The 14,794-nt window shown below is 32.2% G+C and overlaps 1 protein-coding gene across 1 annotated transcript in view; it reads left to right on the top strand.

Annotated features, from left to right (window-relative positions):
- Positions 1–14,794, top strand: part of LOC118203211 (immunomodulatory peroxidase-like) — a 93,947-nt gene that overhangs the window by 68,217 nt on the left and 10,936 nt on the right. Inside the window, exons 11-12 of the mRNA XM_085806669.1 lie at positions 266–482; positions 4,515–4,684. Coding sequence (XP_085662795.1) covers positions 266–482; positions 4,515–4,684 — 387 coding nt within the window. The remainder of the gene's footprint in view (positions 1–265; positions 483–4,514; positions 4,685–14,794) is intronic.

The raw sequence follows: 14,794 nt of genomic DNA, 5'->3' as shown, positions 1-14,794 counted from the left end.
TCCTTCCAAAAGCTCGAGGCCTCTTATGCTCCAACAGGAAGTCACTTACTTACATGTCAAGGCATTTTGCTAGTTGTTCAATTTTTTTATTTACATTTAACTGTACGTTTTGTATAATGGAGATGAATTTTATTACTCCGACGCATTGCGAATAAGCATAATATACTATGCATAAAATATTGAGAATTGATATTCTTATCATTAAAATACATAAATAAATCATATTGTCCCATTGCCATGTAAAACTATTTTGTATTTCTTCTAGGTGATGATGTACGAAACTACCTGTACAGGCGACTATACTTAAATGAATCAGCTGGTCTGGATTTGGCCGCCGCCAGTATTGTAAGAGGCAGAGACCACGGAATTCCAGGTTACACGTACTATGTTGCCTATTTCTTCAACATCACTATTCATGATTTTAACGACTTGAGGAAACTACTTCCCGATAAATCTGTGGACCTCTTGGAGGAGCTCTTTGAGTAAGCAATATGTTATTTAATATCTTCTGCGTATCTTTAGGATACAATACTTTATTTCAGCTTCTTATAAACAATTTTATTACATTTGAAATGTTTCATTGCATTTGAAATGTTTCATTTTGATCGATAATTTGAAAAACAGCATTCACCACAATAGAAATGCCATTCCTCGTCGTGTTCAAATTGAAATTTTTTTTAAATTTTCCCAATCCATAAATAATTTAATCTATAAATCTATAAATTTTTAATTTGATTTATAAATATTAAAATTCTTTGCATTTTACATAAATTCCTGGGTTAATAAATTAAAAACTGCTATTAATATTTCTGTTGTCGGCACGGGAATTAGGCTTGCAAAAATATAAACTTTATATAAATTTTCAGCCCAAAATTACATTAGCAAGAATGGGCTATAAGTCTCGAAACGGGATTTTGAATCGCCCACTGTAAACAGTGAAACATTTTTCAGTTTTTGCCGCTAAATACTGTCACTCTCTATTATTCATTAATCAAACATAATTGTTGTAATTACATAATAAAGAATCTGCATGTATGTATGTATGTTCCTCGAATTGTGAAAAAACAACGGTACATACAACCATTAAATTTTGAATAATTTTGTACTGCGCCCGAACATATGCACTTGGAATCCCGAATTTTGAATTTCGAATTTTATATTTCATATTTTATGAAACTTTAATTAATTTTTGATTAACAAACTCAGCGATTTGAAAATGAGTAGTGGCAACAATGTACGGAATAAAACATTTTTATCTCCAGCGCGCGCGACTGTCTGTCGGAAACTCTAAAGATATGCTCTTTTCAAATATTTTTGATTTTGCAGAGAATTGAAGTTTATGTGATGTAAGTGCAAAGAACGTGATATCTAATAAATAAATTTTTACACACAAAACGCTAATAATAAAAAAGCACAAAAAGAATCTGAAAGCTTTCAGATTTTACATTAGGCCCAAAGGGTCGTTAATTTAACGTTTTGTATGTTACCTTTATTTATTAAATATCATGTGCTTCACACTTAAACCATAAAATTCAATTCAACATCAATATCACAAAATAATTTTAAAAAGAGCAAAGTTTTAGAATTTCCGATACACAGTCTCGGCGCGCTGGAGATAATGTTTTTTTTTTTTTTTTTTTGTTTTGTTTTGTTTTGTTGCTGCTGCTGCTGTTGTTTTGTTTTTTTCCGTAGATTGTTGCCATTGCTCGCTTTGAAATCGTTGAGTTTTTTAATCAAAAAATCGTTAAAGTGTTACAAAATATGAAATCGACAATAAAACAAATTTAAAATTCCAAATTTAGGCTTCCAGGTAACCATATTCAGTAGAAGATTACGTTATTCAAAATTTGATGGCTCTAGGTACCGTTTTCTTATCCCAATGCGAGAAACATACATACATTTATGTAGAGTCTTCATTATTTAATTTCTTTAAATATAACACAGGGGGATAATATTTGGTGGGCAACAATTTGAAAAGTGAACAGACATTTAGACATTTAGAGTGAACCAACGCAAAATGCCAAAACGAAATGACTTCAGGGCAAATTACCTTTTGGGCTAAAAAGTTTTATAAACCATCTTATTAAGAAAACTAAACATTGATATGATGGACTGATAAAAGATTGAAAAAAATAGAAAAACATTATGCCAACACTTAACACTGTGCTGAGAATTCTACGCATATGTTTCTTTTAAGATTTTGTAATTTTGCTGTTGAAACGTGAATCACATATGGCATAAATGCGAAGAAAAGAGTGCTTAATAATATAGCTAGCAGGAAAAATCTGAGCTCTTTCAGATATTTTTTTCATTTTCAAGGTCTAAAATAGAAACGTTCAACTCTTGTAGATGAATTAATCTGTAATGCACGCTTCCATTTTGGTGATAAAGCGATAAAGCTTCTATTAACTTAAATTGCCACACTTTTTACTCATTCTGTTACACTGTTTGTAACTTAAATCAATATTCCGTCTTAGCAAAAATTAAAACTGTTGTTACTTAAATGGCGTTAATTGCATTTAATCATGTAGAACAAAACATTTTTATGCGACTTACTTAAGAAAGGGGCGAGGAACGGTTTCAGAACTCGCTTTTTGCATTTAGCTCAAATTCTATAGAATTAAAAAAGAAATAATTTAACTACATCGTGTAATACCAATTAATATATTATCATTTTTTAAGAAAATTAATAACTCATATTTAATACTATATACAAATATGACGTTTATCAATGATTTAAGCTTTGTATACCTCATTATGTCGTAATTTATTAAAAGTATAGCTACAATGTGCTTGTGCTAAGGTTTTAGAAGTGCTGAACCCCATATATGTAATCACGATTTTGAGGTTTTATAAGCGGCCGGTGTTTATTATTATAAAGTTGTTTCAGAATGCTTTTTTCTATTATTTTTTTCCTCTTTTAAAGTGTAGACTCAGAGAAATTAGTAACATATTTTGTAATAGTTAATGCTTTTTTTTTTCGAAACTTTTATTACCAGTGCAATTTTTGAAGTGGCATCATAGATTATAAATTACACGAATTTCAAATATTCATTTGTGATGCTTGAAATGATTTTAGCCAAATTTTCTAGGCCTTTACGTAACATTACATTCTTATGCTATGTATTATCGAATGGACCTAGAGGGTACTGTCATTGCCCAAGTTATACAATCTTTAATTTAGTTACTGCGCGGCCTGGAAAATAGCCAGTTTCTCAAATTTTGCCTCTCAGTGTTGTAAAAATCTTTAGTTTGTCTTCCAAATTATAGCTGCATTCCCTAAAAAATGAAGTGATTACAAAGCATTAAACGCACTTTAATTTTAATTTTAATTATACTTATTACTGATGCAATTTAAAATACATTAAATTTATAATGCATTCAGACATCAGTATTAACATTTGCAGTGTTATTTTAATTAATAAAAGGTATTCCTAGCGCCTGTTATTACATATCTCTGTCCAGATTTGTTTCATTTTTATGGTATGTAATAGGCAGTAAAAGTTTCGCAGCTTCTAAAAATAGCGCAACATTTTTAATATTTTTGAAAATGTACATATAAGATAAATAAAAAAGTTTAACAAATTAAATGCTAAAGTAAATAAGATAAAATATATAAGGCATTTTATCTTAAATAAATTATATTACATATAGAAGAATGGGGATCGCAATATTTGTGTATGCTTGACATTAAAAAAGCTAGTTTCGTAATGAATCTTTAAGAAACAAATAACTTAATTAAGTTTTGTATGTGTTTAGCTTTGAATAGCTACAAGTAACACTCTTTTTACAAGCTATACATTTTACGAGCATAATAAAATTAAATCAGTCCTGACAATTAAAGTTTACTTAAAATTATCTGTAATTAGAGCTTTTTGATATACAGCACAGACTTTCAGAGAAAAATAGTTTAATCAAATATTTGACCATAGTTCTGAAAACGGGTAAAAAAAAATAAATTTAGGAATTTTTTATTTGGAAAAGTAAAGAATTAAAAAAACGTTATGAAGAAAAGGGGCTTGCCATGTGTAGGAAAACTCAAAATTAATTCTTGCTTTAGTTTCTAGAATAAAGACTTATTTTCTTCAGAACACAACAATTAATATACCTTGCAAGCAGCTATTTGACTTAGCAAATAGCTTTAAGACCAAAGAATATTAATAGTTCAACAAACTTCTGATAAACCGTTGAATGCATGAGAGGTTTCGACGATTTTGCCATGTGTAGTATGAATGGGAGCCTGTTTACCTTAAAACTCCTCCGAAAAGGTACATTCCTCCGAAAATCACGCAACAGTAAAAGTGTTGCGCGATTTAAACAAATAAGGCCTGGCGTGTTTATTCAAATAGACCTAGCTGCTTTCTGTTGATAAATACTTAAGAGTTTAGCAAAAGCACACTTGTTTCAAAAATCGACCAGTGCTTTCCATAAATATGTACAGTTTCAACTGTACTCTTATCCTGTAATCTTATTTAACTGTACTCTTATAATTTATTCACAAATTTAATTTTCAGATCTGTACATGATGTGGATGTTTACTCAGCGGGATTGGCAGAGTACTACGTACCAGGAGGATTTGTTGGACCCACATTTGGTGCTGTTTTAGGACAACAATACAAAAGACTCAAATTTGGTGACAGATACTGGTTTGAACATGCTCATCAAGCAGGATCCTTCACACCAGGTACATAATGTTTTCCAATACGCATTTTGTCAAATAATAATGAAAATGCATAATTATCATTAAAGGTTATTTTTTTCTAAGATGAAAATACATACACATATATACATATATATATGTTATATTTTGAATGCGTAGAAGAAAAAACTGGAAGTTGCAACAGATTTCGATATTCATCATGGCTGGTGGTTAAGGCATACGATGAAGTCAACCAAACTGAGTTTCGACAAATCACCCATCTTTATTTCCGAGCATACCAAATCATTTTCTTAGTAAATAAAATATTTCTAGATCATACGCAAGTCATTTTGGATGAGTAAGCCTAACAGCAAAGCGTCTTGCCAGAAGGAAAGTTTATACAAAAATGGATGCTGCAATTCAAAGAAAAAAGGGAGAGAGTCAAAGGTTTCAGTTCGAGTTAGAAAAGTATTGGTTTACAATAATTTTGAATAGACAAGAGGTATCTGCATTAAGTGTTAGGTAACATGGAAAGATCTCGAATTTGGGCAACAGATGAATTTAGGGGGAAAGCACCAAATCTAGAATCGTTAATTTTGAGGTCGCCAACTATTTTTAAAGAAGCTATCGTATTTTGTTATATTTTACATATATGAAATGTGTTTTCTCATACATTATTTATGTTGTGCAGCCAGGGCAACAGGAATCAGACAAATTTTGGAATATAAAGTGATGCGTTTATTTCAGCATCCATCTCACAAGTGTTCCTCCTGTACCTCGAGGAGAAGCCCTATTTATATTTAGATAATTGTGCATCATGGTGCTCATCCAATCAGCGGTATTAACTGAAATCACGAGGTGACGCTATCTTCTCATCAGGAGTGATTTTAAGGACTTTATGTAATATGACAGATTTATGAGTTTGGCAATTTGGCGGGCTCCAACATGTTAATATAATTTATAATAAAGAAAGGATTTCGCCAAAATTTAAGAAGAGGGATGCAATTCAGGTAGAAAATCGCCAACACATTATTAAGCAATATTATTAGAATTTAATTTAATCAATTGATTTAAAAATATCATTACATATATAGAGAGAGGAGAGCATATTTGGTAATAGAAATCCTGATCCTATTTCGGAAAAAGGTGTAGGGTAAAAATGACAGGTGTAACGAAAATGGATGAAGTTTAATGATAGGTGTAAAGTTTTATGATAGGTTTAAAGTTAATGATAGGTGTAAAATGTCAACTTAAGCTTTATGTACGGGAATTTGAAACACGTCAGAATAATAGTGTAATCTTTAAAATTAAAATAATATTGCCATAATAGTAGCAGTAGAAAACATAAAAAGCAATGTAAATACAAAAATATTAAAATAAAAATATTAATATCTCCTGTTTACTGTTTCAAACAGAACTTGTCAAGGGAAAATATTTGAAACACTAAACCTGATCCTTAAACCTTAATGAGTTCCCCAATAACATGTTTCGTTCCTCTGGACAATTTCAGACTTTAAACCGTTTTAAATAAATTTCGCTTTTGAAAAATAAGAACAATTAGAATACAGAGAGTTGGTTCCGAGCTACCCCTACTTTTACATAGGTTTACCGATATATATAGAGAGAGAGTGAGAGAAAAGATTAAAAATAGGTAAATAAAATTATAACCTAAATTAGCGATAGCTGCTTCATGCTTCATTTTAATTCGGGTATTTATCCTTTCTGTTATAGGTAACTGCAAATGAAAGGTAATAACAGTAAACCCATACCTTCTGAACTTTTACTATTATGTTCATAGCGTTAAAAAGTACTTTTAAAAAGCAAATTACTGTATTAAGAACTTAAGAAATGTGATGCGATTATTCAAAATAAATACTGATTGTAAAAATTTTATATTTGTGATATTGCGTGAAAGTCTTTGAAAAGCCTTCCTTGAACAAGTATGATTATGGGGATTCTAAAAACAGACTTGAAAATTTTAATAGGACTTGAAAATATTATCAAAGTTAATTTTTTATCAAAGTTATTTAAATAATTATATTGGTTAAAATTTTATGTTGCTTGTGCTTTTAAAAATATATTTCTCTTCATCTGCTAATGCTTTAGCACTTTATATCTCAAAAAGGCATTTTTGTCGCTAAGCTATTTTCCTCTTTGAGGGGGGGGGGCCATATATAAGGTAAAAATAGGTAAAAAAGATTATAAAATAAATTAGCAATAGCCCCTTTATTCTCCATTTTAATTTGGTTACTCCTCTTTCGGGCCCACCAGCGACCGAGCGGTAAAATCGCTGAACACTGGTAGTTCGGTCCGAGGTTCGAATCCCGCGAACGGGCTGGCTGCATGGGTGTTTTCGTGGTTTTTCCCATGTGTAACGTGTATACGAGCCAGTTTCCCTTAGAAAGTCCTCCACGAAGGCATCCCTTCCCTTAGGCTCCCCTAGTGTGCTTTGCCGTAACTAAATACACCACACCTACTCCCCTTTCTCTCCTAAAACTAGCAATTTTTATAACAACTTTTCCCGGATTGCGTCATTTTTAGACTAATGCATATCATATGACTGTTACACAAAGATGATGGCATAGCTAATTCAGAACTCAAAATTTTCTCAACCGAAGCTTGTATCTTAAAGCTAAGCTTCCATGTTGAATAACTACGCACTTGCTTTATGATCCTCGATCTAGTTAGACTGTTGTTACGTTGCTCATTTCTTATTGCAAACAATGTCAAAAATGCAAATGTTTTTAAGCAGGCATTATTAGAATGCTAAGTGAATTGCGGTCACAACTGTTAATTAAAATAAGTGAATATTTAATCTGGCTGCACTGGCAAGTTTCATGTGCGTTATGGATCAACACCAACGCAATCAATATTTTTGTATCATTACAAACACACACACATATATATATTTATATATATATATATATATGTAAGATAAAATTATATGAATCAGAATAACTAAAAACATTAATTCTTCCTCTCTATTCTAAAATCGTAATAACTTATCTGCATTGCGTCATTCAAATTAATCATGCAATCTTACGTAACCGTTAATACCAGATGTCTCTTGACGACCAATCACCGAATTGTAAACCAAAACTTTTCTCTTTTTTTTTCTTTTTCTTTTTTTATTGTATATAACTCTTTCTCTTTAAAAAGGCTTCTCTGTCGCTACGCCTTTTTCTTTTTGAAGGGGGGAATATGTAAGATAAAATTATATGAATCAGAATAACTAAAAACATTAATTCTTCCTCTCTATTCTAAAATCGTAATAACTTATCTGCATTGCGTCATTCAAATTAATCATGCAATCTCACGTAACCGTTAATACCAGATGTCTCTTGACGACCAATCACCGAATTGTAAACCAAAACTTTTCTCTTCGCATGCTTCCATCTTTCATAACTACGCACTTCAGCTTTTGCCCTCTATTCTGCTAAGATGTAATTTCGCTGGCTTGCTTTCTATCCCAACAATATCAAAAATGTAAATCTTCTGTGGAAAGGCACGACTAGAGTGCCAAGTGATTGTGACCACAAATATCAACTGGAAATAAAAATGGAATTAAAACTGCCTCGACTGCCAAGTTCTTTAAATACTACGCAATCAAAATTCTTCTTCAATATGGATCTAATCACGCATCTACAGTGTTCTGTCTTTTCCTTTTCCTTGTGTTTTTATTATGACATATATATAAGTAAATATACAATACATAAAAATGAATGAAAGTAAATTTATAATTTTAATTGGCAATATCCTCTTTATCTTACAATTTAATTTCGGTACTTCCCTTTTCTGTCCTAAAAATAGTAGTTTCAGAATTAATCCGCATCACAAGACGTTATGTAACGCTGAAATGCAGATGCCTTTTATCCAATCTTTGAATAAGATTTATTTTTATTTGAGAACCGAAACTTTTTTATCCTCCCCCCCCCCCGTTTTCTTCTTGGGTCACCTTTCCCGCTTGCTTGGTTGCTGCTAACAAGTTGTGTCTAAATTCTCTTTGTCATAAATTGTATGTGTTAAAAGTGTGAGCTTCCAAAAATTATGGGAATTCGTGTATGATTAATGAAATGTGCGTCAACCACAAATAAAAAGGAAATAATTCAGTTCGCCCACGCCTAAAGTTTTCTTCCACTTTATGCATCTATCTATGCCATCAACTGTTACCAAGTTATTTCATTATATATATATATATATATATATACTTAAAATTTTTTAAAATACTATACTTAAAATTTTTTAAAAATTGTGCCCACCAGCGGCCGAGCGGTAAAGACGCTGAACACTGGTAGTTCGGTCCGAGGTTCAAATCCCGCGAACGGGCTGGCTGCATGGGCGTTTTCGTGGTTTTCCCCATGTGTAACGTGTATACGAGCCAGTTTCCCTTAGAAAGTCCTCCACGAAAGGCATCCCTCCCCTTAGGCAGATAGCCCTAGTGTGCTTTGCCATAATTAAATACACCTTTTTTAAAAATTATTTCACCAGGATTTCATACGGTGAACATCTATCACGAGCACCAAATTTAAAGCGACGCAGAACATAAATTTAGCACAGTAAGTCAACCTGAAAAATTTGTCGTTTTATGCGCTTTTTTCCATAGCACTGGCAAAGGGTTAGCCGTTAGAAGAAGCTAGTAGGTTACAGTGAGTGAGTGAGTGACGGAGGACGTGGGCACCATCCCTCTACCGTTACGGTTAATTGGTATGAGCACCACGTCCGCCCTTATCTGGAATGACATAATTAGGTACTTAGGTTATCGCTACCCATTCAGACTTGCATGGTACACATTGCCATACTCTGACTTGCACGACTATTACACATGCCGTACCATATTCGGACTTGCTTATTCATACTTGCATGGTGCATTTACATTCATATTGCATGGTACATATTTCACACATTTCATATTACACATTACATTTACTGGGAAATTGAATATGACTTATGTTTAAGGTTCTTTGCATCCGTAAGGTTCAATATTTACGTTAATTATACATGATTAGATACTTAGGTTAACTCTATGCATTCATTATTATTTACAGACTTGCATGGTATATATTACACACAGAGAGATTGATTAATACTTATGTTAAAGGTACTTTACATCTTAGGTATTTAGGTTAACACATAGTTTAACACTACGCATTCATTATTGTTTACAGGTTTGCATGGTGCATATTATACACATTACATAGTACAGCTTATATTTACTGAGAAGATTTGCATCGTACATAGTTCATGAATTACATAATACAAATTACATTTCTAAGAATTTAATTATTAATTAATAATATTAATTAATACTTTCATGGTACATATCATACACATTTCACAGTGCAATTTACATTTACTGACAGATTGATTAATACTTTTGTTTAGGGTACTTAATATTTATGTTTAAGGTACTTTACACCTGTTTGATTCAATTCTTACTATAAGTATGTATAGTTGGGTTCTTAGGTTAACACATAGGTTGGCTTTACGCATTAATTATTATTTACAGTTTGCATAGTACATATTACACACACTAAATAGTGCATGCTAATTAATTAAAATGGTACATATTATACACATTAAATAGTACTGTGAATATTGACATGGTACATATTACACACAATTACTGAGACATGGGGTATATTTGCATGGTACATATTACACACATTTACAATTTACAGTTACAAAAAAAAAAAAAAAAAAAAAAAAATACAATTGCTGAGAATATTAGCATGTTACATATTACAATAATATTAACATGGTACATGTTGCACACATTAAATAGTACAGATTTACTGAGAAATTTAATAGTGCTTAATTTCGTTATGTTCAGACTTGCAGAATTGCATTTACCTATTACCATATTCTGACTTGCATGACTATTATATGTTCTATACCCTATTCAAACTTGCTTGATGCATATACATTCATATTGCATGGTGCATATTCTCACACGTTTGTAATTTCTATCATGAAATTAATATATATTTACAATAAAAGAACCGCAATTATTATTAGACCAAAGGGCGTTAACACAGAAGGGCTATTAATTTCGTTTTGGCATTTTGCGTCGATTCACTTTCTACGCTGATTCACTTTTCAAACTGTTGCCACCAAATATTACCGCCTTGTATTATATTTAAACAAATTAAATAATGAAGAATCTGCATAAATGTATTTATGTTTCCCGCGCCGTGATAAAGCAACTATACCTAGAGCCATCCAATTCTGAATAACGTAATCCTCCACCGAATATGGGCATTTGGAAGCCCAAATTTTGAATTTGGTTTATTACTATTTCATATTTTGTCAGACATTAAAGAAATTTTGATCAACAAACTCAAAGATTTCAAAGGCAACATTGTACAGAAACATTGACCGAAACAAAATAGCAACATTGTATAGAAAAAAAAAAAAAAGAAAAAAAAAAAAAAAAACATTTTTATCTCCAGCGCGCAAGGTTGTGTATCGGAAATTCTAAAGATATGATCATTTTAAAAACAATTTTGCGATATTGATGTTGAATTGAATTTAAAGTGCGAAGAACATGATATTTGTAATGAGTAAGACCAGCTACAACTCAACTCTGTTTTAAGTTTATGTTTTGAAAATAAGTTCTATCGTTTCTGTAAGAATAACTGCTTCTAAATTTTTTGGAAATATCTGCAATTAAAGTGTTTTTTCATATTAAATCCATAGTTATTTTCGAATCCTTTAAAATATTGGCGCCCAACGTAGGGCAGGACTATGGATAATTTAAAACGGGAAAGAACACAATTACGGCGATATTTCACAACTTCTTTGAAAGAAGTGGACACTGTTCTAAAAGATGAAGCAGTAAGTAAGATTGATTTGATATCTGTATTTAATATATTTAGCGATAAAGCTGATAGATTGTTTCAGTTAGATGAAAAAGTTATAGTAAAATGGCTAGAAATGGAAAATTTTAATGAAGAAGAATTTTCTAATGATATGGATTTAACAGAAAGCTATCGAAATCAGTGGGTTGCTATGAAAACGAAAGTTGATTTAATGTTATCAACCACTGAAAGAAAGGGCGATATTTCCAGTGTAGTAAATGAAACCAAGCGAAATTTCCATCTTCCTAAGTTAGAATTGAAACGTTTTGATGGTAATATTAAAAACTGGCTAGGATTCTGGGGACAATTTAAAAAGATTCATGCTGATGATAGCATTGATGCAGATGATAAATTTCAGTATCTTTTACAAGCAACTGAAGAAGGTTCATCGGCTAGAGATTTAGTTGCAAGTTTTCCACCATTTGGCGAAAACTATTACGATGCTATAGAACAGCTGAAATCTCGTTTTGCTAAAGATGAACTATTAATTCAAATTTACGTTCGTGAACTTTTAAATCTAGTTTTAACGCAAGCGAAAAGTGGCGAAAATTTCGGATTCTTTATGATAAATTGGAGACTCAGCTGCGATCATTAGAGACTTTAGGGGTAACGTCTGAAAAATATGAAGCAATGTTATATCCTTTAGTAGAATCAGCTCTGCCAGAAGCTCTTATCAAGGAGTGGGAACGCACACACAACCGTGTAGAGAATAAAGACAAGATGAACATGTTAGGAAATTTATTAGAATTTCTTCGTTTGGAAGTCGAAAGTGATGAGCGATTACAACTTCCTCGATCAGGGTTTGCGAATGATCAATTTGAAAAATTTAAAACGGAAGAAAAAATTCCTACTGCAGCTTGTATTGTATCTAATGAAAACAAAGAGCTGAGAAAAATGACAAACATTGTTTATTTTGTAATAAGTCGTTTCATAATACCTCAGAATGTTTTAAGGCTGCCGAGATGTCATTGGAGGCGAAAAGGGAAACATTGAGGAAAAGGGGAGCTTGTTTCGTCTGTTTGAAACCAGGACACAATTCTAAGATCTGCAAAGCTTATTTAAAGTGTATTATATGCAAGAAAAAACACCATAGCATTATGTGTCCAAATATAAATCAATCAAAACAAGACAAACTATCTGAATCGGATGCACAGGTTCTTTTGTCACCAAAAAAATCTCCAGCGTTATTGTTAACTGTATTGGTGAAAATCATCAATGGTGACAAGTCCGGAATCGTTCGTGGATTATTTGATACTGGTGCTCAGAGATCTTTCATACGAAAAGATATTGCTGAGAAACTAGGATTGAAACTTGTAGATCAAGAAATGATGAGTCATGGACTTTTTGGGGGCAGTGAAACTAAACAAGAGTCCCATAATGTCTACAATATTACAAAGCTTGTGTTCAAATTTCAAGGACACTATTTCAGTTTTGGACGAAAAGAAGATATGTGGTGCGATTCCACGTGTAGAGGATCCTGATATTTATCCAATTTTGAAAAAGAAAAATATACGCTTAAGTGATACAGGAGAATATGTGCCTGAAATAGGTTTATTAATAGGAGCTGATTACCTTGGCGCATTATTGACTGGGAGAATTGAGCCCATTGATAATAATTTGGTAGCTATTGAAACAAAACTTGGATGGACGCTTCAAGGTAAACAAAGAAACTACTCAAAATCTTTGGAGAGTATTGTATATGCTAATAATTTAGATTTGACGGAATTATGGAACCTAGATGTCATCGGTATAAGATGTCCTGCAGAAGTAAAGGCAGGTAACCGATGAAGAAACGGTAGATTTTTTCCGTAAAACTATTAAAAGAAACGAAGACAAAAGATATGAAGTATGTTTGCCATGGAAAAGTGGACGTCCAGAATTAGAAACGAATAAGGAATTAGCCACTAAACGGTTAATGTCAACTACCAAAAGTCTCATACGATCTGGACATTTAAGAGAATACGATGATGTGTTTAATGAGAGGGTTCGGGATGGAATTATTGAAATTGTAGATAAAGACGAGAAAAGGGGACATTATTTACCACACCATCCTGTGATAAAAACTGGTGCAACAACAACAAAAATTCGTCCGGTTTTTGATGCGTCGACAAAAGATTCCAAAGGAAATTCCTTGAATAATTGTTTAGAAAAGGGGCCAAATTTATTAGAACTGGTACCCAAATTGATAATGCAGTTTTGGAAAGACGCAATTGGCGTAACGTCAGACATCAAAAAAGCATTTTTACAAATCAGTTTGAATCGAAGGGATGAAAGTGCCTCTACGAATATGTGCCTCTACGCCCTGCAGCTAATGCTTCAGATTCCAGTGAAGATGATGATTCATCACCCAAAGTCCAAGATTTTGTTACTAGAGCTGGCCGACGTGTTAAAATTCCCAATAGACTTGATTTATAAATTTTGTTGCAATTTATAGGTATCCTACAAATTGCAAGGTGGGAGGTTGTTTGAGTAAGACCAGCTACAACTCAACTCTGTTTTAAGTTTATGTTTTGAAAATAAGTTCTATCGTTTCTGTAAGAATAACTGCTTCTAAATTTTTTGGAAATATCTGCAATTAAAGTGTTTTTTCATTTTAAATCCATAGTTATTTTCGAATCCTTTAAAAACTGTAATGAAGCTGATACCTAAATTTTTACACAAGTAGAATTACATTAATACATTTTATCTTCCTTTAAACTCTTGTAAATTATAAAAGATATGGTAATCTTCTGTTATCAGGAACGGATTCAGAAATGTATTCATGTATGTGTAGGTGTATGTGTTCAAGTATGCACGTAAGCATGTATGTGTATACACACATATACGCACATACATACACACGTGCACGCATACATATATTTAGGAATCCAAGTCTTGATAACAGAGAAGTAAAACAGATTCTACTTATAATATCTATTTTTCCGCCGGTATATTTCTTGATATTCGTTATTCATTTTAACATTTTTTCATACTAAATGGAGCCTTCTGGCGGAATCCCGTTGGGAGAAGAGCTCTGAAGATTGCAGATATTATTCGGCATCTTATTTTTGAAGCAGCATATGTTAAAAATGTTCTATGCCTTAACCAGGAATCGAACTTCCGACCTCCCGACTGCTAGCCGGACTTGCTTCCAATTACTCCGCGTGATGTTTTGTTTTCAATGTTTAACCCATAGTTTGGCATTAAGTGTACTAGTAATAAACATGTCTGCTTCTGTAAGGAATCTCAGAAAAACAAACAGACAGAAAAAAGAACTTACGAACAAATTACGAAAAGGGGACCAAGATAAAACTGCATT

This window comes from Stegodyphus dumicola, chromosome 12 (genome assembly GCF_044657685.1).
Source record: "Stegodyphus dumicola isolate Sdum_Otavi_A_Nest chromosome 12, ASM4465768v1".
Lineage (NCBI taxonomy): Eukaryota > Metazoa > Arthropoda > Arachnida > Araneae > Eresidae > Stegodyphus > Stegodyphus dumicola.
This window is presented reverse-complemented; position numbering and strand designations above follow the sequence as displayed.